Below are 26,349 nucleotides of genomic sequence, written 5' to 3' on the forward strand. Positions count from 1 at the left end.
ACTTGCTACATCTATTTTTTGTGTGTGTGGTACTATATTCTCTGCTGCTGTAACATCTAACTTTGGTCTCAGCAGACTCAAGCTGTCATTTTAAAGTATGCCACCATTTCTTTCAGCACTTTATGTCATCAGAGACAAAAACCAGAAAGGCCCCTGGAAGCCAGAAATAAATATATATGTGCTACTGGTTTTTTTGTTTGTTTGTTTTTTTGAGACAGAGTTTCACTCTTTTTGCCCAGGCTGGAGTGCGATGGCATGATCTCAGCTCACCTCAACCTCCGCCTCCCAGGTTCAAGCAATTCTCCTGCCTTAACCTCCCTAGTAGCTGGGATTTCAGGCGTGTGCCACCACGCCCAGCTAATTTTCTATTTTTAGTAGAGATGGGGTTTCTCCATGTTGGTCACGCTGGTCTCGAACTCCCGACCTCAGGTGATCCGCCCACCTCGGCCTCCCAAAGTGCTGGGATTACAGGCATGAGCCACTGCGCCTGGCCGTGCCACTGTTTTATTTGTCTTTAAACAATTAACCAGGAGTTGGCAATTTCCTTTTTTTTTTTTTTTTTTTTATTTGAGACAGAGTCTCACTCTGTCACGTGGGCTGGAGTGCACTAGCATAATCTCATCTCACTGCAATCTCTACTCCCCAAGTTCAAGTGATTGCCTCAGCCTCCCAAGTAGCTGGGACTACAGACGTGTGCCACCACATCTGGCCAATTTTTGAATTTTTAGTACAGATGAAGTTTTTCCATTTTGGCCAGGCTGGTCTTGAACTCTTGATCTCAGGTAATCCACTTGCCTTGGCCTCCAAAAGTGCTGGGATTACAGGCATGAACTGCTATTCCCAGTCAGCAATTTACTTCTAAAGAGCCTATGCTATTTTTGGTAGCAGGAAGAGCTGCATTGGGAAACTGTAACCGACTTCCCTTTCCTTCTGTGTGGCTCTTTGCATTGTGCTTACTTGGGGTACTTAACTTATATATAAATTTTCCACAAATGTATTTGGTCAGTATGTTTTTGTTACATTTATATGTCTATGAAGAAATTAGGGCCTGTCTGATTTTGCTGTGCCATCTTATGTGGTTTGCATAATTTTATAGGTTAGATTTGTAAAGTATATTCATCTGAGTCTAGCAAGTGGAATAATTTGTTATTTTTATTTCTTCTAGTTATGCGTTCTCATTTTACACAAGACCTTTGGCCAGATCAGAGCACAAAAGATTCTTTCCAAGAAGTAATACTGAGAACATATGCAAGATGTGGACATAACAATTTACGATTAAGAAAAGATTGTAAAAGTGCCAATGAGGGTAAGATGCATGAAGAAGGTTATAATAAACTTAACCAATGTAGGACAACTACCCAGAGAAAAATATTTCAGTGTAACAAATATATGAAAGTCTTTCATAAATATTCAAATAGAAATAAGGTTAGACACACTAAAAAGAAAACTTTCAAATGTATAAAATGTAGCAAATCATTTTTCATGCTTTCATGCTTAATTCGACATAAGAGAATTCATATTAGACAGAATATCTACAAATGTGAAGAACGTGGCAAAGCCTTTAAATCGTTCTCAACCCTTACTAAACATAAGATAATTCATACTGAAGACAAACCTTACAAATGTAAGAAATGTGGCAATGCCTTTAAATTTTCTTCAACGTTCACTAAACATAAGATAATTCATACTGGAGAGACACCCTTCAGATGTGAAGAATGTGGCAAAGCTTTTAACCAGTCCTCAAATCTTACTGACCATAAGAGAATTCATACTGGAGAGAAAACCTACAAATGTGAAGAATGTGGCAAAGCTTTTAAAGGGTCCTCAAATCTTAATGCACATAAGGTAATTCATACTGCAGAGAAACCCTACAAATGTGAAGATTGTGGCAAAACTTTTAACCATTTCTCAGCCCTTAGAAAACATAAGATAATTCATACTGGAAGGAAACCCTACAAGCGTGAAGAATGTGGCAAAGCTTTTAGCCAGTCCTCAACCCTTAGAAAACATGAGATAATTCATACTGGAGAGAAACCCTACAAATGTGAAGAATGTGGTAAAGCTTTTAAGTGGTCTTCAAAACTTACTGTACATAAGGTAGTTCATACTGGAGAGAAACCCTACAAATGTGAAGAATGTGGCAAAGCTTTTACCCAGTTCTCAACCCTTAAAAAACATCAGATAATTCATACTGGAAAGAAACCCTACAAATGTGAAGAATGTGGCAAAGCTTTTAACAGTTCCTCAACCCTTATGAAACATAAGATAATTCATACTGGGGAGAAACCGTACAAATGTGAAGAATGTGGCAAAGCTTTTAGGCAATCCTCACACCTTACTAGACATAAAGCAATTCATACTGGAGAGAAACCCTACAAATGTGAAGAATGTGGCAAAGCTTTTAACCATTTCTCAGACCTTAGAAGACATAAGATAATTCATACTGGAAAGAAACCCTACAAATGTGAAGAATGTGGGAAAGCTTTTAGCCAGTCCTCAACCCTTAGAAACCATCAGATAATTCATACTGGAGAGAAACCCTACAAATGTGAAGAATGTGGTAAAGCTTTTAAGTGGTCATCAAAACTTACTTTACATAAGGTAATTCATACTGGAGAGAAACCCTGCAAATGTGAAGAATGTGGCAAAGCTTTTAAGCATTTCTCAGCCCTCAGAAAACATAAGGTAATTCATACTAGGGAGAAATTGTACAAATGTGAAGAATGTGGCAAAGCTTTTAACAATTCCTCAATCCTTGCTAAACATAAGATAATTCATACTGGGAAGAAACCGTACAAATGTGAAGAATGTGGCAAAGCTTTTAGGCAATCCTCACACCTTACTAGACATAAAGCAATTCATACTGGAGAGAAACCTTACAAATGTGAAGAATGTGGCAAAGCTTTTAGCCATTTCTCAGCCCTTAGAAGACATAAGATAATTCATACTGGAAAGAAACCGTACAAATGTGAAGAATGTGGCAAAGCTTTTAGCCATTTCTCAGCCCTTAGAAGACATAAGATAATTCATACTGGAGAGAAACCCTACAAATGTGAAGAATGTGGTAAAGCTTTTAAGTGGTCATCAAAACTTACTGTACATAAGGTAATTCATATTGCAGAGAAACCCTGCAAATGTGAAGAATGTGGCAAATCTTTTAAGCATTTCTCAGCCCTTAGAAAACATAAGTTAATTCATACTAGGGAGAAATTGTACAAATGTGAAGAATGTGTCAAAGCTTTTAACAGTTTCTCAGCCCTTATGAAACATAAGGTAATTCATACTGGAGAGAAACCCTACAAGTGTGAAGAATGTGGTAAAGCTTTTAAGTGGTCCTCAAAGCTTACTGTACATAAGGTAATTCATACTGGAGAGAAACCCTGCAAATGTGAAGAATGTGGCAAAGCTTTTAAGCATTTCTCAGCCCTTAGAAAACATAAGGTAATTCATACTGGAAAGAAACCCTATAAATGTGAAGAATGTGGCAAAGCTTTTAGCCAATCCTCAACCCTTAGAAAACATGAGATAATTCATAGTGGAGAGAAACCCTACAAATGTGAAGAATGTGGTAAAGCTTTTAAGTGGTTGTCAAAACTTACTGTACATAAGGTAATTCATACTGCAGAGAAACCCTGCAAATGTGAAGAATGTGGCAAAGCTTTTAAGCATTTCTCAGCCCTTAGAAAACATAAGATAATTCATACTGGAAAGAAACCCTACAAATGTGAAGAATGTGGCAAAGCTTTTAATGATTCCTCAACCCTTATGAAGCATAAGATAATTCATACTGGGAAGAAACCATACAAATGTACAGAATGTGGCAAAGCTTTTAAGCAATCCTCACATCTTACTAGACATAAAGCAATTCATACTGGGGAGAAACCCTACAAATGCGAAGAATGTGGCAAAGATTTTAACAATTCCTCAACCCTTAAGAAACATAAGCTAATTCATACTAGGGAGAAATTGTACAAATGTGAAGAATGTGTCAAAGCTTTTAACAATTTCTCAGCCCTTCTGAAACATAAGATAATTCATACTGGGGAGAAACCCTACAAATGTGAAGAATGTGGTAAAGCTTTTAAGTGGTCCTCAAAACTTACTGAACATAAGGTAATTCATACTGGAGAGAAACCCTGCAAATGTGAAGAATGTGACAAAGCTTTTAAGCATTTCTCAGCCCTTAGAAAACATAAGGTAATTCATACTGGAAAGAAACCCTACCAATGTGACAAATGTGGCAAAGCTTTTAACAATTCCTCAACCCTTACGAAACATAAGATAATTCATACTGGGGAGAAACCCTACCAATGTGACAAATGTGGCAAAGCTTTTAACAATTCCTCAACCCTTACGAAACATAAGATAATTCATACTGGGGAGAAACCCTACAAATGTGAAGAATGTGGCAAAGCCTTTAGTCAGTCCTCAATCCTTACTAAACATAAGATAATTCATTCTGTAGAGAAACCCTACAAATGTGAAGAATGTGGCAAAGCCTTTAACCAGTCCTCACACCTTACTAGACACAAAACAATTCATACTGGAGAGAAACCCTACTAATGTGAAGAATGTGGCAAAGCTTTTATTCAGTGCTCATACCTTATTAGACATAAAACAATTCATACCGGAGAGAAACCTACAAATGTGAAGAAAGTACCAAAGCTTTTAAGCAATCCTCACACCTTACTAGACAAAACAATTCATACTGGAGAGAAACCCTACAAATGTGAAGAATGTGCCAAAGCTTTTTAACCATCCTTCAACCCTTACTAAACATATGATAATTCACACTGGGGAGAAACCTTAAAAATGTGAATAATGTGGCAGAGCTTTCAACCATTTTATAAACCTTAATACACATAGGATAATTTATACTAGAGACAGACCCTGCACATGTGAAGAATGTGGCAAAGCTTTTAACCAGTCCTCAAGCCTTACTAGGCATAAAACAATTCATACTGGAGAGAAACCCTACAAATGTAAAGAATGTGGCAAAACTTTTTTTTTTTTTTAATACTTTAAGTTCTAGGGTACATGTGCACAATGTGCAGGTTTGTTACATAGGTATACGTGTGGCATGTTGGTTTGCTGCACCCATCAACTCGTCATTTACATTAGGTATTTCTCCTAATGCCATCCCTCCCGCAGCCCCCCACCCCCTGACAGGCCCGGGTGTGTGATGTTCCCCACCCTGTGTCCAAGCATTCTCATTGTTCAATTCACACCTATGAGTGAGAACATGTGGTGTTTGGTTTTCTGTTTTTATGATAGTTTGCTGAGAATGATGGTTTCCAGCTTCATCCATGTCCTTCCAAAGGACATGAACTTATCCTTTTTTATGGCTGCATAGTATTCCATGGCATATATGTGGAATGTGGCAAAACTTTTAACCAATCCTCAAACCTTACTAGAAAGAAAACAATTCATACTGGAGATAAACCCATCAAATGTGAAGAATGTGGCAAAGCCTTTAACCAGTCCTCACAGCTTAAATACGCATAAGATAATTGATACTGAAGGAAAACTCTACAAATATCATAAATGTGGCATAGCTTCTAACCATTGCTCAGCTTTTACTCAAAATGAGAGAATTCCTAAAGAAGATAAACTCCACAAATGTGAATAATATGGCAAAGCTTTTGACCGGTCCTCAAATCTTACTGAACATAAGATAATTCATGCTAGAGACAAACACTACAAATGTGAAGAATGGGCAAAGCTTTTAACCAGTTCTCAAACCTTACTCAAAATAATTTATAGTGGAGAGGAACGCTACAAATGCAAAGGATTTGGCAAAACTTTTAAGTGTTTCTCAAAACTTACTGAACACAAGATAATTCATACTAGAGAGATACTTTACAAATGTGAAGAATGTGGCAAAGCTTCTAACGGGTTCTCAAATCTTACTGAATGTGAGATAATTTATATTAGAGAGAAACCCTACAAATGTGAAGAATGTGGCAAAGCTTCTAACGGGTTCTCAAATCTTACTGAATGTGAGATAATTTATATTAGAGAGAAACCCTACAAATGTGAAGAATGTGGCAAAGCTTTTAACTGGTCCTTAAACCTTACTGAACATAAGATAATTAATATTAAAGAGAAACCCTAAAAATATAAAAAAAGTGACAAAGCTTTTAACTGGTTTTGAGAACTTAAGATAGTTTATACTGAAGACAAACTCTATAAATGTGAAGAATGTGACAATGCTTTTAATCAATTCTCAAACTTTACTAGACATAAGAAAATTCATACTGGAGAAAAACCCTACAAATGTGAAGAAAGTGGGAACACTTTTAGCCAGTCCTCAACTCTTACTAAACAAGATAATTCAATGGGAGAGAAACCCTACAAATGTGAATAATGTTATAACCATTCTATTTATGTGTTTACATGTTTAATGTTGAAATAATGTTTATTTTTCATATTGATATTACAATTTGGAGACATTTTTCACTCACAATTTTTGAAGTGGGTGAATTTCAGTCTACAGTTTTTATTTTTAGTCACCTCACTGTAGGCAACTCTGGTAATTTTCTCTGGAAAAATTTTGGAGACGAAATTGTAATGGCTTTCAGGTTAAAACATTTCCTGTTATTTTGCATGCAAACTTGTTTACGGTGTTCAAACAGTGGCCAATCTTTAGGTCATAAACAACACCTACCCTTTTAATGTCTTTCATACCATTGCAATTAGCACCAGAAACTTCTGCTGTCTTAAACTTAAAATAAAAGCCCTAATGTACGTTGGCTCCTCCCATGCACGATACTGAGTTCAGAACATGCTGTTAAATGTCAGAGTTCCTATGGTTATGACTGAAAAATTAAATGACAAGACAGCACAAAACTATATACTTTTGATATCATTTAGCCAAGTTAATGACAAAGACAGAGAATATTTGAAAAAATTGATATCCTTCTATAATGTTTTAAATATATATTTTTCAACTTGACAGATAAAGCATGTATTCTGTAAAACATGATGTTTTGAAGTATATATATACATTGTCAAACTCTTAATTTTAGGTAATTAATGCTGTACCTCACATAGTTAACATTTTTGTGGTGAGAGCACATGACATTGTCCTAGCATTATTCAAAAATACATTACTATTAACTATAGACACCATGCTGTACAACAAGTCTTTTGAATATATTACTTCTATCTAACTATAATTATGTATTATTCTTTGACAAACATCTTTCTAAAGCCCTCTTTTAAATACCTTGGCGTCTGGTGGTTACAATTTTATTCTGTGCTTCAGTGAATTTAAGTTTTATATCATTCATGTTTAGGTGAAATCATAAAATTTTCTTTCTGTTCCTGGCTTACTAAAAGATAAATAGATAAATTTTATATATATACTACTTTGTCAGTATTTAATCATTAGATGTTGAACTGTTGATTCTATATTTTGGCTACTATGAAGAGTGTTGCAGACAACATAGAAATACAAATATTTCTCATTCTGATTTCATTTGTTTTTAAATATATATATATCCTATAGTGAAATTGCTGTGTTATATGGCAGTTTTATTTTAAATTTATTGAGAAATCTCTATTTCAGTTTTCATAATGGCTGTTCTCATTTACACTCAGACTAGCAGTGTGCAAGCATTCCTTTTACTTCACATCTTTACCAACACTTTTTTTTCTTTTTAGTAAGAGTCATTCTAATACGAGTGACTTTTTATCTCATAGATTTTTTGGCTTGCCTTTCTCTGATAATAAGTGACATTGAGCATTTTAAAATATCTCTTGGCCATATGTATGTCTCTTTAAAATATTTAAGCCTTTTGCTCATTTTTCGTAGTTATTTGTTTTTTATTGTATAGTCACTTTCTTACATAATCTTGATATTCACCCCTTGTCACAAGTATGGTTTGCAAAAATGTTCTCCCATTTGTCTTGTTGATTATATCAGATTCTGTGCAGCAACTTTTTAATATGAAGTAATCTGACTCATCTATTTTTCCTTTAGTTCCCTGGGATTTTGAGGTTAAATTAAAAAAAATCACTGCCGAAACCAATGTTACGGGGCTTTCAGTCTATATTTTTTGTAGTAGTTTCAGAGTTTCAGGCCTTACATTTAAGTATTAATATATTTTCAGTTGATTTATATATATGGAGTAAGATGAGAGACTCATTGCTCTGCATGTGGCTATAGTTTTCTCAACACTATTTATTGAAGATACTGTCATTTTCCTAAGAAATTGTCACCTATATAAAAAATCAGTTAGCTTTAAATACATGGATATATTTCCTGTCTCTTGTGCTCCATTGGCCTGTGTGACTCATTTTGTTCAAGTACCATACTGTTTTCATTACTATAGCTTTGCAGTATATTTCAAAGTCAGGTAGGATGATACCTTTAGCCTTTCTTTTTTGCTTGAATGCTTCTGCTATTCAGGGTCTTTTGTCATATCATATAAATTTTAGGGTTTTTGTTTGTTTTTGTTTTATTCTAGACAGAGTTTCACTCTTGTCACCCAGGCTGGAGTGCGGTTGTGCAATCTCAGCTCACTGCAACCTCTGCCCTCAGGTTCAAGTGATTCTCCTGCCTCAGCCTTCTGAGTAGCTGGGATTACAGGCACACACCACCATGCTGGGCTAATTTTTTGTTGTTGTTGTTGTTGTTGTTGTTTTAAAAATGTGTGGGTTTTTTAATAGTATTTATTGATCATTCTTGGGTGTTTCTCGGAGAGGGGGATTTGGCAGGGTCATAGGACAATAGTGGAGGGAAGGTCAGCAGATAAACATGTGAACAAGGGTCTCTGGTTTTCCTAGGCAGAGGACCCTGCGGCCTTCCGCAGTGTTTGTGTCCCTGGGTACTTGAGATTAGGGAGTGGTGATGACTCTTAAGGAGCATGCTGCCTTCAAGCATCTGTTTAACAAAGCACATCTTGCACCGCCCTTAATCCATTTAACCCTGAGTGGACACAGCACATGTTTCAGAGAGCACGGGGTTGGGGGTAAGCTTATAGATTAACAGCATCCCAAGGCAGAAGAACTTTTCCCAGTACAGAACAAAATGGAGTCTCCCATGTCTACCTCTTTCCACACAGACACAGCAACAATCCGATCTCTCTCTCTTTTCCCCACATTTCCCCCTTTTCTATTCGACAAAACCGCCATCATCATCATGGCCCGTTCTCAATGAGCTGTTGGGTACACCTCCCAGACGGGGCGGTGGCCGGGCAGAGGGGCTCCTCACTTCCCAGATGGGGCGGCTGCCAGGCAGAGGGGCTCCTCGCTTCTCAGACGGGGCGGCCGCCGGGTGGAGGGGCTCCTCACTTCTCAGACGGGGCGGCCGCCGGGCGGAGGGGCTCCTCGCTTCTCAGACGGGGCGGCCGGGCAGAGACGCTCCTCAGTTCCCAGACGGGGTCGTGGCCGGGCACAGGCACTCCTCACATCCCAGACGGGGCAGCGGGGCAGAGGCACTCCCCACATCTCAGACGATGGGCGGCCGGGCAGAGACACTCCTCACTTCCTAGACGGGATGGCGGCCGGGAAGAGGCACTCCTCACTTCCCAGACTGGGCGGCCAGGCAGAGGGGCTCCTCACATCCCAGACGATGGGCGGCCAGGCAGAGACGCTCCTCACTTCCCAGACGGGGTGGCGGCCGGGCAGAGGCTGCAATCTGGGCACTTTGGGAGGCCAAGGCAGGCGGCTGGGAGGTGGAGGTTGTAGCGAGCTGAGATCATGCCACTGCACTCCAGCCTGGGCAGCATTGAGCACTGAGTGAACGAGACTCCGTCTGCAATCCCGGCACCTCGGGAGGCCGAGGCTGGCAGATCACTCGCGGTTAGGAGCTGGAGACCAGCCCGGCCAACATGGCGAAACCCCGTCTCCACCAAAAAAATACGAAAACCAGTTAGGCGTGGCGGCGCGCACCTGCAGTCCCAGGCACTCGGTAGGCTGAGGCAGGAGAATCTGGCAGGGAGGTTGCAGTGAGCCGAGATGGCGGCAGTACAGTCCAGCCTCGGCTCGGCATCAGAGGGAGACCGTGGAAAGGGGAGACGAGGGAGAGGGAGACCATAGAAAGGAAAGGGGAGAGGGAGAGGGAGAGAGCTAATTTTTGTATTTTTAGTTGAGATGGGGTTTCACTGTGTTGGCCAGGCTGGTCTTGACCCTGCCTCTGCCTCCCAAAGTGCTGGGATTATAGGTGTGAGCCACTGTGCCCAGCCTTGAGCACACTTTTATTAGTTTTTCTCTGTTTAGTCCTTTTGTTTGTTTCTATTTTAAGAAGAATTTTAATTTCTACTTGAAATTACTAATTTGAGCCCAAAGTATCTGAGATGACAGAGTGTCAGGAGGTTGTGACAATGCGTGCCCAAGGTTGTTGGGGCACATGTTGGTTTTATACATTTTAGGGAGACAGGAGACATCCATCACTATATGTAAGATGCACATTGTTCAGAAAAGGACAACGCGAAGTGGGGCGGGAGCTTCCAGGTCATAGGTAGATAAAGGGCAACTGGTTGCAATTTCCTCTGAGCTTCTGATTAGCCTTTTACTGGGTTTTTTCCAGGTCTGTCTTTCCTAAGCCTCCAAGTTTATCTGGAGTCAAGAGAAACTTGACTCCATGTTTGTAGAATTTTAATCTATTTTGGCCAATTTTATGTCTACTTTATAACATATAACAACAGGTAATTTAACCAAAACCCTTATGGTTTTCTTGCACAGCTATAAGCTACACATGTATTCTTAGCAAGGTAAAAACAACAGAAACCATGATGATAACAATAACCACCCTTCTGTGCATGAGTAGCCCTTCAGCTGGGGACATCACACCCCACTGTAGAGTTTCTGAATCCTACACCTGAAGGCAGTCAAAAGTTGGAAAATTGACTTGCACACATAGATCTGGTCCACAGGTAGGTTGGTGACTCCCACACCATGATTCAGCACACCCACGAAATGGTGAATTTACTAAGAAGACAAAGTTTACAGGAAGAATAGAGGCTCTGATGCAGTCCACTGTTGAGATTGTGACTCATGTACTTAGACTCAACATTCAGGAGGTGTTGACTCTTATACCTAAAACTGGGACATGTATGGAATTGTTAATCTCACCGTGGATCTTCTGTAGATGTTATTGTGACATATGCCTCTCCCATGACATACGCCTCTCCCAGCACCTGAGTGATTTGACTCTCTTGGGTCCCAGCTGACAGATGGGATTGTGGCATATCACTGGACACAGCACCTAGGTGATGTGACACTATTCTCCTGCCTTGGCACTACCTATCTGGGGCTTTGTGACATGTCTGTGCTCATAACTAAGGGGATGTGATTCTCTTCTCTTGCCTGATGTCTGCTCATGTGGGAGACAATTACATATCACTGGGCCCAATGCCAAAGTGACATTGCTTTTTTACCTTGACCCTCTTCTCAGAAAACATCGTGACGCATTGTTGGGGCACAGTCAACGTGACGTGAGTCTCCTGCATGAACCCTGACCACAGAGACCATCGTGACATAATCTCTGGAAGCTCAACTATTGGAAATGATTACCTTGTTATACCTGCTCTTTGCCCATAGGAGAGAATGTGACATATCTCTGGGCCCAGGACTTAGTTGATGTAACTCTGCTCTCCTGCCTGGGCTATGCCTACAGAAGAAAGAGTGACTTATCGCTGGGCCCAGCACACAGGTGATGTGATTCTACTGCCTTGATCCTTGTCCATAGGAATCATCATTACATACTTGTGGGCTCTTCTGCTGGATGATGTGTGTCTCCTTTTCTGTCCACAGAGGAGACTGTGACATATCACTTGACCCAGCACCTACATGATGTGCCTCTCATGCCTTGGCTTTTCCCACTGGGCTAATTGTGACATATAGGTGGGCACAGCTTCTAGGTAATTTAACTCTTCTCTTCCTGAGTCCTACCCACAGGGGGCATTGTGATGTATCTCTAAGCACTTCACCTAGGTAATATGACTCTTTTCCTTGACCCTCCCCTAATATGGTATTGTGACATATTTCTGGACCACCACCTAGGTGATGTCACTCTTTTCTCCTACCTTTTACTGGAAGTGAATTCATACGGGTATGAGTGCAGGAACCTCGATTCTCGCCTTAGAAGAAACAACTCGACTGAGGGGCATAAAGCAGGAGAGACCGAAGCAAGTTTTAAAGCAGCAGTAAAAGTTCATTAGAAAGCTACAGAACAGAAACAAAAGGAAGGAAAGTACACTTGGAAGAGGGCCAAGTGGGTGACTTAAAAGGCAAGTGCACGGTGTGACTTTTTGACTTGGGATTTTGTATGTTGACATACTTCTGGGGTCTTGCGTTACTTCCCCCTACTTGCCCAACTCTTGAGATCTTATTGGGAAGCTGCTGATCACTAGTTGTAGGTGATCCACTAGTTGCCCACTTGAGAACAGAGGAGATACTGGAGTGAACTGTGGCCCCCTCTTCATCCTTGGGGTTCAAGTCTTACCATGCACACCTAGCTTTTGATCTCTGTTTTATGGGTCTCTTGCACCTGTGGCCTTGGCCTGGCCTACATCATTGACTCCATTGACCTCTAGTGACTCTAGCTAAGAGCATTCTAGCAACAAAATAAGTATTTCTCTTCTCAGATTTCCACTTCCCATGTTCTTTTAGTATATGTGAAGCCCATTTTTCAGCTAACTGCCCAAAGGGGGCTAGACTTCCCTCCCCACTCTTTTTATATATGACCTTGAAGGTCTTGATGCATATTGAGAAGGGCAGGAAAGTAATTAGAAAAATGGAGGCTACAGAAGAAAGTGAACGGAAGTGAGAGGAATACTCAAGGGAAGACTTCATATGCTTAACAAAACAGCAGCCCTTGGATTCAAGAGGATAATAATGTTCATCCAAAGCAGGTGGACAAACTGCTTCAAAAGTCACTGAGAAACTCATTCCTGGGGCATAACAGAAATGAAAAGTATATGATAAGTCATAAACTGTCAGAGCCAGAGTTGGAATTAGTGTGGATTAGTGGAATTAGATTAGAGGCTTATGTCTGGACCCTATCTACAAGGAAATTGTGACATATCTGTGTTCATCAGCAAAAAGTAGTGACTCTTCTTTTTTCTACTGGGAAGATTGTAACCTATTACTGGGCGCAGAAAACAGGTGACATGCCTCTCCTGCCTGGGCCTTGCCCACAAAAAGTTCTGGGATATAACATGGCCCAGCACCCAGGTGATGCGACTCTGCCACCTGTGCCCTGCTTTCAGGTGGGGATTGTAACATATTCCTGGCTAAGCATCAAGGTGATGTGACTCTCCTGCCTGGTCTTTGCCCTCCGAAAATATTGTGACATATTCCTGGGCAAGTGCCAAGGTGACGTAACTCTCTTACTCATTCCCTACACACAGGAGGGATGTTGATATATATATTTGCCGAGATCACTGATATGATGATGACATTTATACAAAAAAAAAGTTATACCACTCCCTCACATACAGTATAAAGCCATCAAGTGGTATAAACTCATCACAGGACACAGCACAAATATGAGATTGTTTTTTGTGTGTGCAACCTGCCAACCTTTAAAGTCACCCACACACATGGACAGGGTCCAATTTTGAAGTCCTGAAACTCACAAGTAGACACAGTTCAAAGTTAAAATTGTGACTGTCATATGTGAACACCTGGCCACTGTTGGGTTAGTGACTGTTTAATAAACCCAGCTTATAGGCAGGTAAAATCTTTCCAATCTGGACTCTCCTAATTGAAGAGATGTTGACTCATACCTGGGCTTAGGGCCACGGGTACAATCACAGGTCCATATCAGTACAAATGTGTCAGAGTAGATTGTGACTTTCATACATAATGTATAAAGCCCTCGGGTGGTACAGAGAGTGTCCTAACAGGACCGAGAACACGGGTGAGAATATGACACTCATGCATACTCACCCAGCAGTCAAGATTGTCATCTTTCCACATGAACACAGCCCACAGCTGAGGAACTGAATCTCACAACTGGAGGCAAAGGGTGGACTTTTCACATGTGGAACCAGTCAAAAGGAGGGCTGGTGACTTTCAGACCATGACTCGGCATACCTGTAAGGCTGTGACTAAGGAGACACAGTCCACAAAAGTGATTGAGGCTCTCATGCACGATTCCAGTCCACCATTGAGATTGTGACTCCTGTATTTAGACATAACATACAAGAGGTGTTGACTCTTGTACCTAGAACCAAGACACGTGCCAAATTCTTTTCTTTTTTCTTTCTTTCTTTCTTTTTTTTTTTTTTTTTGAGACAGTCTTGCTGTGTCACCCAGGCTGGAGTGCAGTGGCATAATCTCTACTCATTGCAACCTCTGCCTCCCGGGTTCAAGAAATCCTCCTGCCTCAGCCTCTCGAGTAGCTGTGATTATAGGCACACGCCACCACAACCAGCTAATTTTTTGTATTTTTAGTAGAGACGGGGTTTCGTCATGTTGGTCAGGCTGGTCTTGAACTCCTGACCTCAGGTGATCCGCCTGCCTTGGCCTCCCAAAGTGCTGGGATTACAGGCATGAGCCACCACGCCCAGCAACTAAATTGTTAATCTCATTACTAGACCTTCCTGTAGGTGACAGTGTGACATATGCCCCTGCCCACCACCTGAGTGATTTTGAGTTTTCTGCCTGGGCTCAGTCAAACGTGAAATTGTGAGATATCTCTTGACTCAGTATCTAATTGATGTGACTATTCTGCTTTGTCTGTAACCACAGGTGACATTGTGACATATTTCTTGGCCTTGTACGCAGGTGATGTGACTCTCCTCTCTTGTCTTGGCAATGCCCCAGAGGGCACTGTGACACATTACTGGATCCTGCACCCCAGATATTTGGCTCTCCTACCTGTGCCCTGCCCACATGGGCCATTGAGACCTATTGCTGACTCCCAAGACCCATGTGATGTAACTTACCTGCTAGAGCTCTTTCTATAAGGGGCATATGACCTATCTCTGCCTATCATCCAGGTGACGTGACTCTTTTCTCCAGCCTGGTCTCAGTCTACAGGAAAAATTGTGACATATCTCTCAGACTAGCTCCTAGCTGATGTGACTTTTCTCTTTTTCCTAGCTTCTGCCCACTGGGGAGATTGTAACATGCCCCTTGTCCCAGCACTATGTTGATGTTACTCTTTTGCCTTCACGCTGCAATCAAAGATATTGTGACATATTTCTGGGCCCAGCGCCAAAGTGATGTGAGTCTCCTGCCTGGATCCTGCCCATAAGGGGTATTTTGACATATCTTTGGACCCATCAATTCATTGATGGGACCTTGTCTCCTATGAGCTTTGCCCTGGACCATCTGCACAAAATAGAGAACGACTTATCACTGAGCCCAGCACACAGATAGTGTGACTCTCCTGCCAATTCCCTACCCTCAAAAATGATTGTGACATATTCCTGGAGAAGGACCCAGATGATGTGATTCTCCTGCCTGCTCCTTACCCACAAGTAAGATTGTGACATATATCTTTGCTCAGTTTACAGGTGTGACCATGACTTTTGTACCTCAAACCAGCCAATATGGGTAATACTATGGGTCTTCCCTTTGTTCGAAGGTAATAGAGGGTTACCACTTTGTTGCATATCACATAAAGATCTTGGGTGGTACAGAGAGTGTCAACACAAAGCCTGGCGCACAGGTGAAATTGTGTTTTACATACACCCTGCCAACCATTTCATTCATCACATTCACACATAGACAAAGCCCACTGGTGAAGTTTTAAAACACACAGGAATGCAGCTTACAATTGCAATTAAGACTTTCATATGTGAAGATTTGGCCACACTTGGAATGGTAACTTATTTCTAAATCCACTCATAGGTGGGACTCTCCTATCTGGACTGAGCCAATAGGAGTGATGTTGACTGTCATATCTTTGCTTAGGGCCACAGGTACAATCATTGGTCCCTACCAGCATGAATGCCTCAGAGTGAATGGTGACACTAACATACACTGTATAATGCCATCAGTTGGTACAGAAAATGTTTTCACAGGGCCCAGCAGACAGGTGAGATTGTGACCCTCATATGAACATCCAGCTGAAAGTAAAGATGGTCAACCACCCAGCTGAAAGTAAAGATGGTCAAGTAAAGATGTAAGTCATACATACATCAACACAGTGCACCATTGAGGTTCTAAATCTAACAACCAGAGGCAGTCAGAAGATTTTTTTTAAAAAGGCTCTTATACATAAATGTGGCCCACAGGTGGGTTGGTGACTCTCAGACCGGGATTCAGCACACCAAGAAGGCTGGGACTCCATTAAGTCAACACAATATGCAATAGGAATTGAGGCTATGATGCATAGATCTGGTTCACTGATGAGATGTGCCTCATGTAGTTGGACCCAACATTCAGGATGTGTTGACTGTCATATCTGAAACTGGGATATGTGCAGGATTGTTAATCTCATCCCTGGACCTTTCTGCAGGTGTGACTGACATAACATGTGCCCAGCACCCAGCATAATTTGAAGTCTCCCACCTGGGCCCAGCTCACAGATGAAATTGTGACATATCACTGAACTCAGAACATAGGTGATGTTATTCTACTCTTCTGCCGTGGCCCTGCCTACATGGAGCATTGTCACATGTTTCTAGGCCCCACACTCAGCACTCAGGTTATATGTCTATTCTGCCTGTGCCCAGCCCGTGTGGATCACTGTGATATATTTTTGGGGCTGACATTTATGTTTTGTAAGCCTCCTGCCTGGGGTTTGCCAGTAGGGAGCATTTTGACATATCTATGTGCCAATTGTGCAGGTGATATGAACCTTTTCTACTGCCTGGTTTCTGCTCACAGGGAAGATTATGACCTATCAGTAGGCCAACAGGTAATTGGTGTAACTCTTAGTCTCAGGTTCTGCCTACAGGGGAGATTGTGACATATTGCTGGGCTCAGCAACAAGATGATTTGGGTCTTCTGCCTGGACCCTGCCTTGTAGGAGCATTGTGACATAGCTCTGAGCCAATCACCTAGTTAATGTGACCTTTCTCTTCTCTTACCTGAACTGTGCCCATAGAATAGATTGTGGCATATCTCTAGGACCAGCGTCTAGGTGATACGACTCTCCTCTCTTACCTGGCCATGCCCACAGAAGGAAGTTACTTATGACTGGGCCCAGCACACAGGTGACAGGGGTCATGGAGACCTATCTCTGGGCCCATCACCTGGATGATGTGACTCTTCTTTTCTTCATAGGGCCTGTCCATGTGAGGAATGTGACATATTGCTGGGCCCAGCATCTATGTGATGCATCACTTCTCTTGTGCCTTATCTCTTTCAACTGGAGTGATTGTGACATGAAGCCCCTAATTTATGTGACTCTTCTTTTCCATCTGAGCCCTACCCACAGGGGGCATTGCAACATATTTTTGAGACCCTCCCCTAGGTGGTGTTGACTCTCATGAGTGAGCCATCCACTCAGTTGGTATTGTGACACATTTTTGCACACAGCACTGAGGTGATGTGACTCTCTTCTACTGCTTGGGCTCTGTCCAAGGAGGTATTGTGATATATCACTGGGTCCAGCACCTAGGTTATTTGACTTCCCTCTACTGCCTGGGCCCTGCATACATTGTGTATTGTGACATGTGGCTGTGTCCAAAACATAGGAGATGCAACTCTCCTGCATTGGCTTTGCCCATAGAAGTATTAGAAAAGACTAATAAAAGAGAATAAAATATCTTAATTATTCATCTAGGTGATTTGACTCTTCTTTTCTGCCTGAGCACTGCACACAGCTGAGATTGTGACAGTGATATGCACACCCGGCCAACAGTATAGACTGTCATCGTCCCACCTGAACACAGCCCACTGTTGAGGTTCTGAATCTCACACCCAAAGCCAGTCAAAAGTAGTGAATTGACTCTGTATGCAGATTTCATTCACATTTGGGTTTCTGACTCTCCAACCAACATTCAGCAAACCTGTGAGGCTGTCACTCTACTAAGAAGACAGTCCACAGGACAAATTGATGCTGTCATGCATGGATCCAGTACACCACTGAGATCATGACTCATGTACTTATACCCAACATGACATTTCACTGGGCCCAGCACCAAGCTGATGTCACTCCTCTATTATCCAGGTTCTCACTCCCACCTAGTTGATGTGACTATCTTACCTGTGCTGTCTTGTCAAGGGATATGGTGACATATTACTGGACCCAGCACCTAGTTGATGTGACTTTTGCTGCTCCTAGGGCTCACAGTCCTAAAAAAGAATTGAGTTGTACTGCTGGGCTTAGCACCAAGGCGACAATACTGTTAGCTGTGTCTGCATATCAAAGTCATAATCTCACCTGTGTGCTGGCCCCTGTAATAAAACTCTGTACTGCCAGGGGGCATTATACAATATGAATAAGTTTCATAATCTGCCGTGACTTTCATACAGGTAGGAGACTCAGGACCCTACCAGTTTCCTTAAGCTCAGCTATAAGGGTCAACATGTATTTTATTGGCTGGGTCTAGTTATAAGAGTCATCATGGTGCCTGTGAGCTAACATCACGCCTGTGGCTGGATCTACATATGACAGTCAAAATTCCAGCTGTGGGCTGTGTCCATGTACAAGACTCAGGACCTCACTAGAGGTCTCTGTTCATGTGTGAGAATGACACTCATAACTGTTGGCTGGATGAGCATACAAGAGTCACAGTCTCATCTGTGTACTGGGTGCACTTATATGTTAAAATCCCACTTGTGGAAAAGAAACAAGCTAAGAGAGCCACGTATTTTAAGTGCCGGGCTAAAGATATGTTAAAATATCCCCTGTGGGCAGGGCCCAGGAAGGAGAGTTAAATTACCTGCATACTGTGACCAGTGATATGTCACAATGCCTTCTATGGGCATGGCCTGGGCAGGAATTTCACATTACCTTTATGCTGTCCCAAAGATATATTTCAATCCCCCTCCATTGGCATGGCTTAGAGAGAATAGAAGAGTCACAGCACCTAAATTATGGCCACAGAGATAAATCACAATACCTCCTGTGGGCAGGGCCTAGGATAGAAGCTTACATTACCTGCAATCTGGGCTTGCTAAAATAATTCAGCCTCCTGTTGCCATGACCCAGGCAGAAGAGGAGAATCATATCATCTAAGTACTTGGGCCTGTGGTATGTCACAGTCCATTTTCAAGGGGCAGAATGCAGGCAAAAGAAAAAAGTCACATCACCTAGGCAACGAGTTCAGAGGTATGTCACAATACCTACCGTGGGCAGGGCCCAGGCAGTACAGTCACATCACCGAGGTACTGGGCTCAGTGATATCTCACAAATGGCTTTCTGGGCAGGGCCCAAGCTAATGATAAGAGTCAGATGACCCAGTGATATTTCACAATACCCTCTGTGGGCAGGGCTCAAGCAAGAGAGTCACATCACCTAGGTGCTTGACCTAGGTATATGTCACAATCTCCCCTGAGGGCTGTGCCCAGGCAGGAAAGTAAAATCACTCAGGGGTTATGCAGAAGTATATGTCACAATCACACTTGTGGGAAGGTCCAGGGATGAGATTCACAATTCCACATATGTTCCAGCTTCAGGTGGGAAAGTCAACACCTCCCATGAGTTGCATCCAAATGCATGAGTCACAATCTCAATGACGGACTAGATTCATGCATGAGACCCTCCATTTTACCTGTAGGCTGTGTACTGGTATCAGAGGCAAAGCCTCATAGGTATAATGAATCCTGGTCCTATAGTTACCGTCTACCTGTAGACAAAATCTACATGTAAGGATTATAATTCCAACTTTCAACTGTGTCCAGGTGTGAGATTCAGAAGCTCAAGAGTTGTCTGTATTCACGTGGGAGGATGACAATTTTTACTGTGGGCTGGAAGTGTATATGAGAATCACAATCTCAGCTGTGTTCTGGGTCCTCTTATGACACTCTCTGTACCACCAGAGGGCTGTACATTGTTTGGGTGAGACTCACAATCCCCTGTGAGACATTAGTGCTGTATAAATGCATGATTTTACTTGTTGCCCCACTCCCAGGTATGAGAGTCAACATTTCTCATATTGGCTGTGTCCAGGTATAAAAGTCATTGCTCTGCCTCTTAGTTGGGTTCAGATATGAGTCACCATCCCACCGGTGGCTAGATGTACACATGACATTAAAAACTCCAACTGTGGATTGCATCTGTGAGTAAAATTCAGGACCTCACCAGTGGGTTCTGTCCGTGTGTATGAATGGCAATTCTCTACTGTTGGCTGAGTGTGCATCTGAGAGTCACAATCTCAACTTTGTGCTGAGTTATGTAATGGCACTTTCTTTACAACCCTGGGGGCATTATACAATATAAGTGAGTGTGATAATCCTCTGTGACATTTATACAAGCAGAAAACCCAAAACCTTACCTGTTGCGCTAAGCCTAGGTACAAGAGTCAAAATATCTTCTATTGGCCAGGTTCATTGTGCAAGTGAGTTGGGTACAGAAATTTGTCACCATCCAACCTGTGGCTGGATCCATATATGACAGTCACAATTTCAATGGTGGAATGGGTTCATGTGTAAGATTTAGGACATCACGGTAGGCTCGGTCTATGTATGAGCATGGCAATTCAAACTGTTGACTAGGTATGTATAAAAGAGTCACAATTACACCTGTGGACTGGGCCCTGCAATGACAGTATTTCCCAAGAGCTTTATACAACATATGTGAGTGTCATAATCTTCTGTTACTTTCCTACAAGTAAAGGACCCAGACCCCAAAGCCTAGCTACCAGAGTCAACATCTCTCTTATTAGCTGGGTCCAGGTATGAGTCATCACCATTCCTGTGAGCTGAATCCAGAGTGAGTCACTATCTCACTTCTGGCAAGATATACATATGACAGTCCCAATTCCAACTGTTGGCTGTGTTCACATATAAGACTCAGGACCTCAAAAGTGGTCTTTGTTCCTGTGTTATAGTGACAATAGTAACTTTTGGCTGGGTTTGCATACAAGAGTAAAACTCTCATCTGTGTGCTGGGCCGAGTTATATGTCACAGTCTTACCTTAGGGAAAGGCTGAGAAATAAGAGTAACGCCACCTTGATTCTTCACCTGGAATATGTCTCAATCCCCTCTATGGAAAAGGCCCAGGCAGAAGAGTCACATCACTTGTGTTCAGGGCCCAGCAGCATATAATATTTCCTCTAGGCAGAGCCCAGACAAGAGATTCATGACATTTGGGTCCCGAGCCCAGAGATATGTCACAGGCGACTAAAGAATCTTTTCTTTAGGCATGTTTTTGGCAGCAGAGAAGAAGCACATTATGTAAAAAATTGGTTCAAAGATATCTCACAATGTCCCCTTCGGGTGGTATGCAGGTAGGTGAAGAGAGTCACGTCATCCAGATAATCAGCCCAGCAATATGTCAAAATGCCCCCTGATGGAAGGGCAAATAAAAGAAAGTCATGGCCGGGCACAGTGGCTCACACCTGTAATCCCAGCACTTTGGGAGGCCAGGTGGGCAGATCACCTGAGGTCAGGTGTTCGAGACCAGCCTGACCAACATGGAGAAACCCTGTCTCTACTAAAAATACAAAATTAGCTGGGTGTGGTGGTGCATGCCTGTAATCCCAGCTACTCTGAAGGCTGAGGCAGGAGAATCACTTGAACCGGGGAGGTGGAGGTTGCAGTGAGCCGAGATTGTAACATTGCACTCCAGCCTGGGCAAAAGAGTGAAACTCCATCTCAAAAATAAATAAATAAATAAATAAAAATTAAAAATAAAGTCACATAACCGAGGTGAGTAAACCAGAGATTTCACAATGCATGCTATAAGTAGGGACCATGGAAAAGAGGAGCTTCACATAACCTAGGGGCTACACCCAGATATATGTCACAATCACCCCAGTGGGCAGGGCCTAGGTATAAGAGGAGAGTCACACCACACAAATCCTAAACCAAGTGATATGTCACAATTCCCACTGTGGATGGGTCCAAGAAAAAAGAAAAAAGTCACATCATCTACATGTTGGGGCCACAGATATGTATCAATGTTCCCTGTAAGTATGGCCCAGGCAGAAGAGGTAAGTCAAGTCACCCGGGTGCAGAGCTGAGAGATACGTCACAATGTCTTCTATAGGCAAAGCCCAGGTACAAAGGAGAGTCACATCAAATAGGAGATCAGCCCAGAGATATGTCACAATGCCCCTGTAAGCAGAGTCCAGGCATGAGACTCAAATCACTTTTGTGCTGGGCTCATCAATATGTCACAATGCCTTTTGAGAGCAGGACCAAATCAAGAGAAATATCACCTTGTTTGACCTAGTGATATGTCACTATCTTTTGTTTGCACAAAATATAGGAAAAAGAGACGAGTCACATCAGCTGGGTGCTGAGGCCAGAGACGTGTCAATCTCCCCATCAACAGAAATCACATAGGAGAAGAGAGTCAAAACACACGTATATGGTGAGGCGCGGTCACTCATGCCTGTAATCTGAGCACTTTGGGAGGCCAATGCAGGTGGATCACCAGAGGTCAGGAGTTTGAGACCAGCCTGGCCAACATGATGAAACCCTGTCTACTAAAAATACAAAAATTAGTCAGGCGTGATGATGGGCACCTGTAATCCCGGCTACCTGGGAGGCTGAGGCATGAGAATTGCTTGAACCTGGGAGGTGCAGGTTGCAGTGAGCCAAGGTCATGCCACTGCACTCCAGCCTGGGTAATAGAGTGAGACTCTGTCTCAAAACACACACCACACACACACAGACATACAGATAAAGAGCACAAAAATATTTAATAATGTCCCCTATAGGAAGGGCCCAGGCAGAAGAGTAAAATCACCTGGGTGTTGGACTGTGCAATATGTCAAAATAGCCAATGTGGGCAGGCGATAGCCAGAAATCACATAAACTGGGTGCAGGGCCTGTAAATATATCATAATGTCTTCTATGGAGACAGCCAAGACAGGAGAATAGATCACATCAGCTAAGTATGGAAAAAAATGACATGTCATAATCTCCACTGGAGCATAGACTCAGGCAAGAGAGTCAAATCACTCAGATTCTGGGCAGAGATATATCAGAATCACACCTACAGGAAGGTCCAGGGACAGGATTAACAGTCCCACACATGTCCCAGTTGTTGGTTTGGTCTAAGTATATGAGTCACAATCTCAAAAATAAACTGGATCTGTACAAAAGAGACTTAACTACTTCTGAAGACTGTTTCCCCTTAGTGCAGTCACAGCCTCACAGATGTGGGGAATCTTGGTCTGAGATTCACCAACCAACCTAGGGACAAGATCCATGTATGAGAGTTAATTCTCCAACTTTCCACTGCCTCCAGGTGGGAGATTCAGAACCTCAATGGTGGGCTGTGTTCATATGGAAGGATGACAATCTTTACTATTGGCCACCTGTGCAAAAGAGTGTCATAATTTTACCTGTTTGCTAGGCTCTGTGAGGACAGTCTCTCTACCACTCAGGGGCTATATATGCTATGTATGAGAGTCAACATCTCCTCTGAGACCTTCATGCTGTTATGCACCCATGATTGTACCTGTGCCGCTAAGTCCACATATGAGACTCAACATCTCTCCTATTGGCTGAGTCTAGATGGGAGAGTCCTGACCTCTCTATGAGCTGGGTTTAGGAATGAGTCACCAGCACAGCTGTGGCCAAGTGTTCACTTATGACAGTCAGAATTTTAACTGCAGACTGCGTCTGCATGTGAGATTCAGCATTTCACCAGTGGGCTCTGTTTAGATGTGAGGGTGACAATCCTAACAGTTGGCTGGGTGAGCATATGAGAAACACAATCTCGCTTGTGTTCTGGGCCCTGTGATGACATCTTCTCTACCACTGGAGGACTTTATATAAGATATAAGAAAGTGGTAGTTCTCTATGACTTTAATACACAGAGGAGACCCAGGATCTTACCCATTTCACTAAGTCTAGCTATGAAAGTATCTTATATTGACTGGTTCGAGGAAAGAGGGTCAGCACCCTACCTGTGAGCTGGGCCAAGATATGTCATAATCCCACCTATAGGTAGAGAGTGAGCAGGAGAGTCATATCACCTGGGAGCTGGGCAAGGCATATATCACACTCTTCCCTGAGGACAAAGACCAGCTAGAAGAGTCACATCCCTGGATGCTCAGTCAGGGATATTTTACAATGCCTTCCTGAAAGCAGGGAACACGATGCATACTCACATCACCTAGGTGCTGGGCCCAGTGATATGTCACAATGCTCCCTGTGGGCAGTACCCAGGCAGGAAAGACACATCATCTCAATGGTGGGCCCAGCAATATGTCCCAGTCTTTCCTGTGGGCAGAATGCCGGCAGAAGAGGAGAGTCACATATCCTAGGTGATGGATTCAGGGATATGTAAAAAGTTTTCTGTTAGCAAGACCAAGGCAGGAGCCTTAAATCCCATTGATGTAGGGCTCAGCCATATGTCTCAATACCCCAAATATGCAAGGCCCAGGCAAATAAGACAGTCACATCACCTAGGTGCTCGGTCAAGGGACATGCCCCAATCCCCTTTTTTTGTCAGGACCCAGACAGAAGAAAAGAGTCAAAACACCTAAGTGATGAACAAAAAGATGTCATAATACCCCTGCTGGCAGGGCCCAGGTCGAAGACTTGCATCACTTAGGTTTTGATCCCAGCCATATGTCACAACATAGAATGTATGCAGGGCCCTGGCAGAAGAGGAGGAGAGTCACAACACCTAGGTTCTTGGCCCCGTGATACATCACAATTCCTTCTTGGGCAAAGTCCAAGCAGTAGAAGAGAGTCACATCATCGTCATCTAGTTGCTGGGTCCAGCAATATGTCACAATACCCCCTAAGAAGAGGGCCTAGGCAGAAAAGTCTCCTCACCTAGGCAAGAGGCCCAGAGGTATATCCCAATGCTTTCTGTGTTAGGGCTCAGGAAGAAGAAAGTCACAAAGCCTACGGGATAGACCAAGTTTTATTTTACAGTCACCCTAGTAAGCATGGTTGAGGCATGAGTGGAGAGTCACATGATGTAGGTGCTGAGCCAAGTGATATGTCACAATGCCCTCTGTGAGCAGTGACCAGGCAGGAGGAAGAAGTCAAATCACCTAGGTGATAAGTGCAGAGAGATGTAACAATATTCCAGGCAAGAGAGTAACATCACCTTGGTGTTGGATTCAGAAATATATCACAATGTCCCACGTGAGAAAGACACAAGCAAGAGAGTCACAAGAACTGGGTGCAAGACCTGGCAATATATCATACTTTCCACTGTGGACAGACTCAAGAAACAAAAGGAGACTCACATCATATAGGTTATGGGCCCCAGAGATATATTCCACTTACCTCTATTGGCAAGGACCAGGCAGAAGTATCACACCACCTTTGTGCTCAGTAACGTACTAGGTCATATCACCTAGGTGATAAACAACAATACATCGCCGTTTCTTTTCTGAACATAGCTCAGGCAAGAGAGGGGCATTGCATTTCCAAGGTGCCGGGCCCAGATGTATGTGACCATATCCCTTATGGGCAAAGATGTGGTAAGGGGGGATAGTCAAATCAAATAGTTGATGGGCCCAAAGATATGTCACAATGCACTCTATGGGCAGAGTCCAAACACAAGACACACTTCACCTTGGTGCTGGTAACAGCAATATGTCACAAGGCCTTCTGAAGACAGTGCCAAGGCAAAAGAGTAACATCACCATGGTGTTGGGCCCAGCTTTATGTCACAATCTCCCCTGTGAGGAAAACTCAGAAGGCAAGAGAAGTCACATCAGCTCAGTACTGAACAAAGTGATATGTTCCATTCTCCCCTGAGAGCTAGGATCAGGCAAATGAAGATAGTCACATCACTTGGTGACAGGCCCAGGATATGAAACAATTTTCTGTATAGGCAGGGCTTAGACAGGAGAGTTAAATCAAATGGGCATAGGACCCAGTGGTATGTTACAATGCCTCCCGTGGGCAGCGTCAAGGCATGAGAGAAGACATCACCTGAGTGCAAGGCCCAGTGATGTCAAAATGTCCCAGTGCCCAGTTATATGTTACAATGTCATATATGAGCTGGATCCAGGCAGTAGAGTCAAATCACTCAGGTGCTGGACTGCGGCATATGTAACAATAACACCTACAGGAAGGTCCAGGGTTGAGATTAACAATCTCACACATGTCCCAGTTATAGGTATGAGTCAATTTCTGTATGGTCATTCTAAGTACACAAGTCACAATCCCATTGGCCAACAGGATCTGTGTTTGACAGCCCTATTCCTTCTGGGGATTGTGTTTTGTAAGTAGAGTCACAGCCTCATGGGTTTGCTGAATCTTAATCTGAGTGTCATGAACCCACTTGTGGAACAGATTCATGTATGAGAGTCAAGTTTGCAACTTTTAGCCACCTCAGGCTGTGAGATTCA

General features: G+C 42.7%; 1 protein-coding gene and 1 long non-coding RNA gene across 2 annotated transcripts in view; one reads left to right on the forward strand and one right to left on the reverse strand.

Moving 5' to 3' along the window:
• Positions 1–7,475, forward strand: part of ZNF729 (zinc finger protein 729) — a 33,572-nt gene extending 26,097 nt beyond the window's left edge. Inside the window, exon 4 of the mRNA XM_009435161.4 lies at positions 1,166–7,475. Within this exon, the coding sequence (XP_009433436.3) occupies positions 1,166–4,563 (3,398 nt within the window). The 3' untranslated portion in view covers positions 4,564–7,475. The remainder of the gene's footprint in view (positions 1–1,165) is intronic.
• The window catches only part of LOC134809098 (uncharacterized), a 41,604-nt gene extending 27,396 nt beyond the window's left edge, over positions 1–14,208 (reverse strand). The window contains exons 1-2 of the long non-coding RNA XR_010153790.1: positions 13,900–14,208; positions 12,033–12,105 (exon numbers count right to left, since the gene is read on the reverse strand). This is a non-coding gene — a long non-coding RNA (uncharacterized LOC134809098). The remainder of the gene's footprint in view (positions 1–12,032; positions 12,106–13,899) is intronic.
• Positions 14,209–26,349: the final 12,141 nt, after the last annotated feature.

This window comes from Pan troglodytes, chromosome 20 (assembly GCF_028858775.2).
Source record: "Pan troglodytes isolate AG18354 chromosome 20, NHGRI_mPanTro3-v2.0_pri, whole genome shotgun sequence".
Taxonomy (NCBI): domain Eukaryota; kingdom Metazoa; phylum Chordata; class Mammalia; order Primates; family Hominidae; genus Pan; species Pan troglodytes.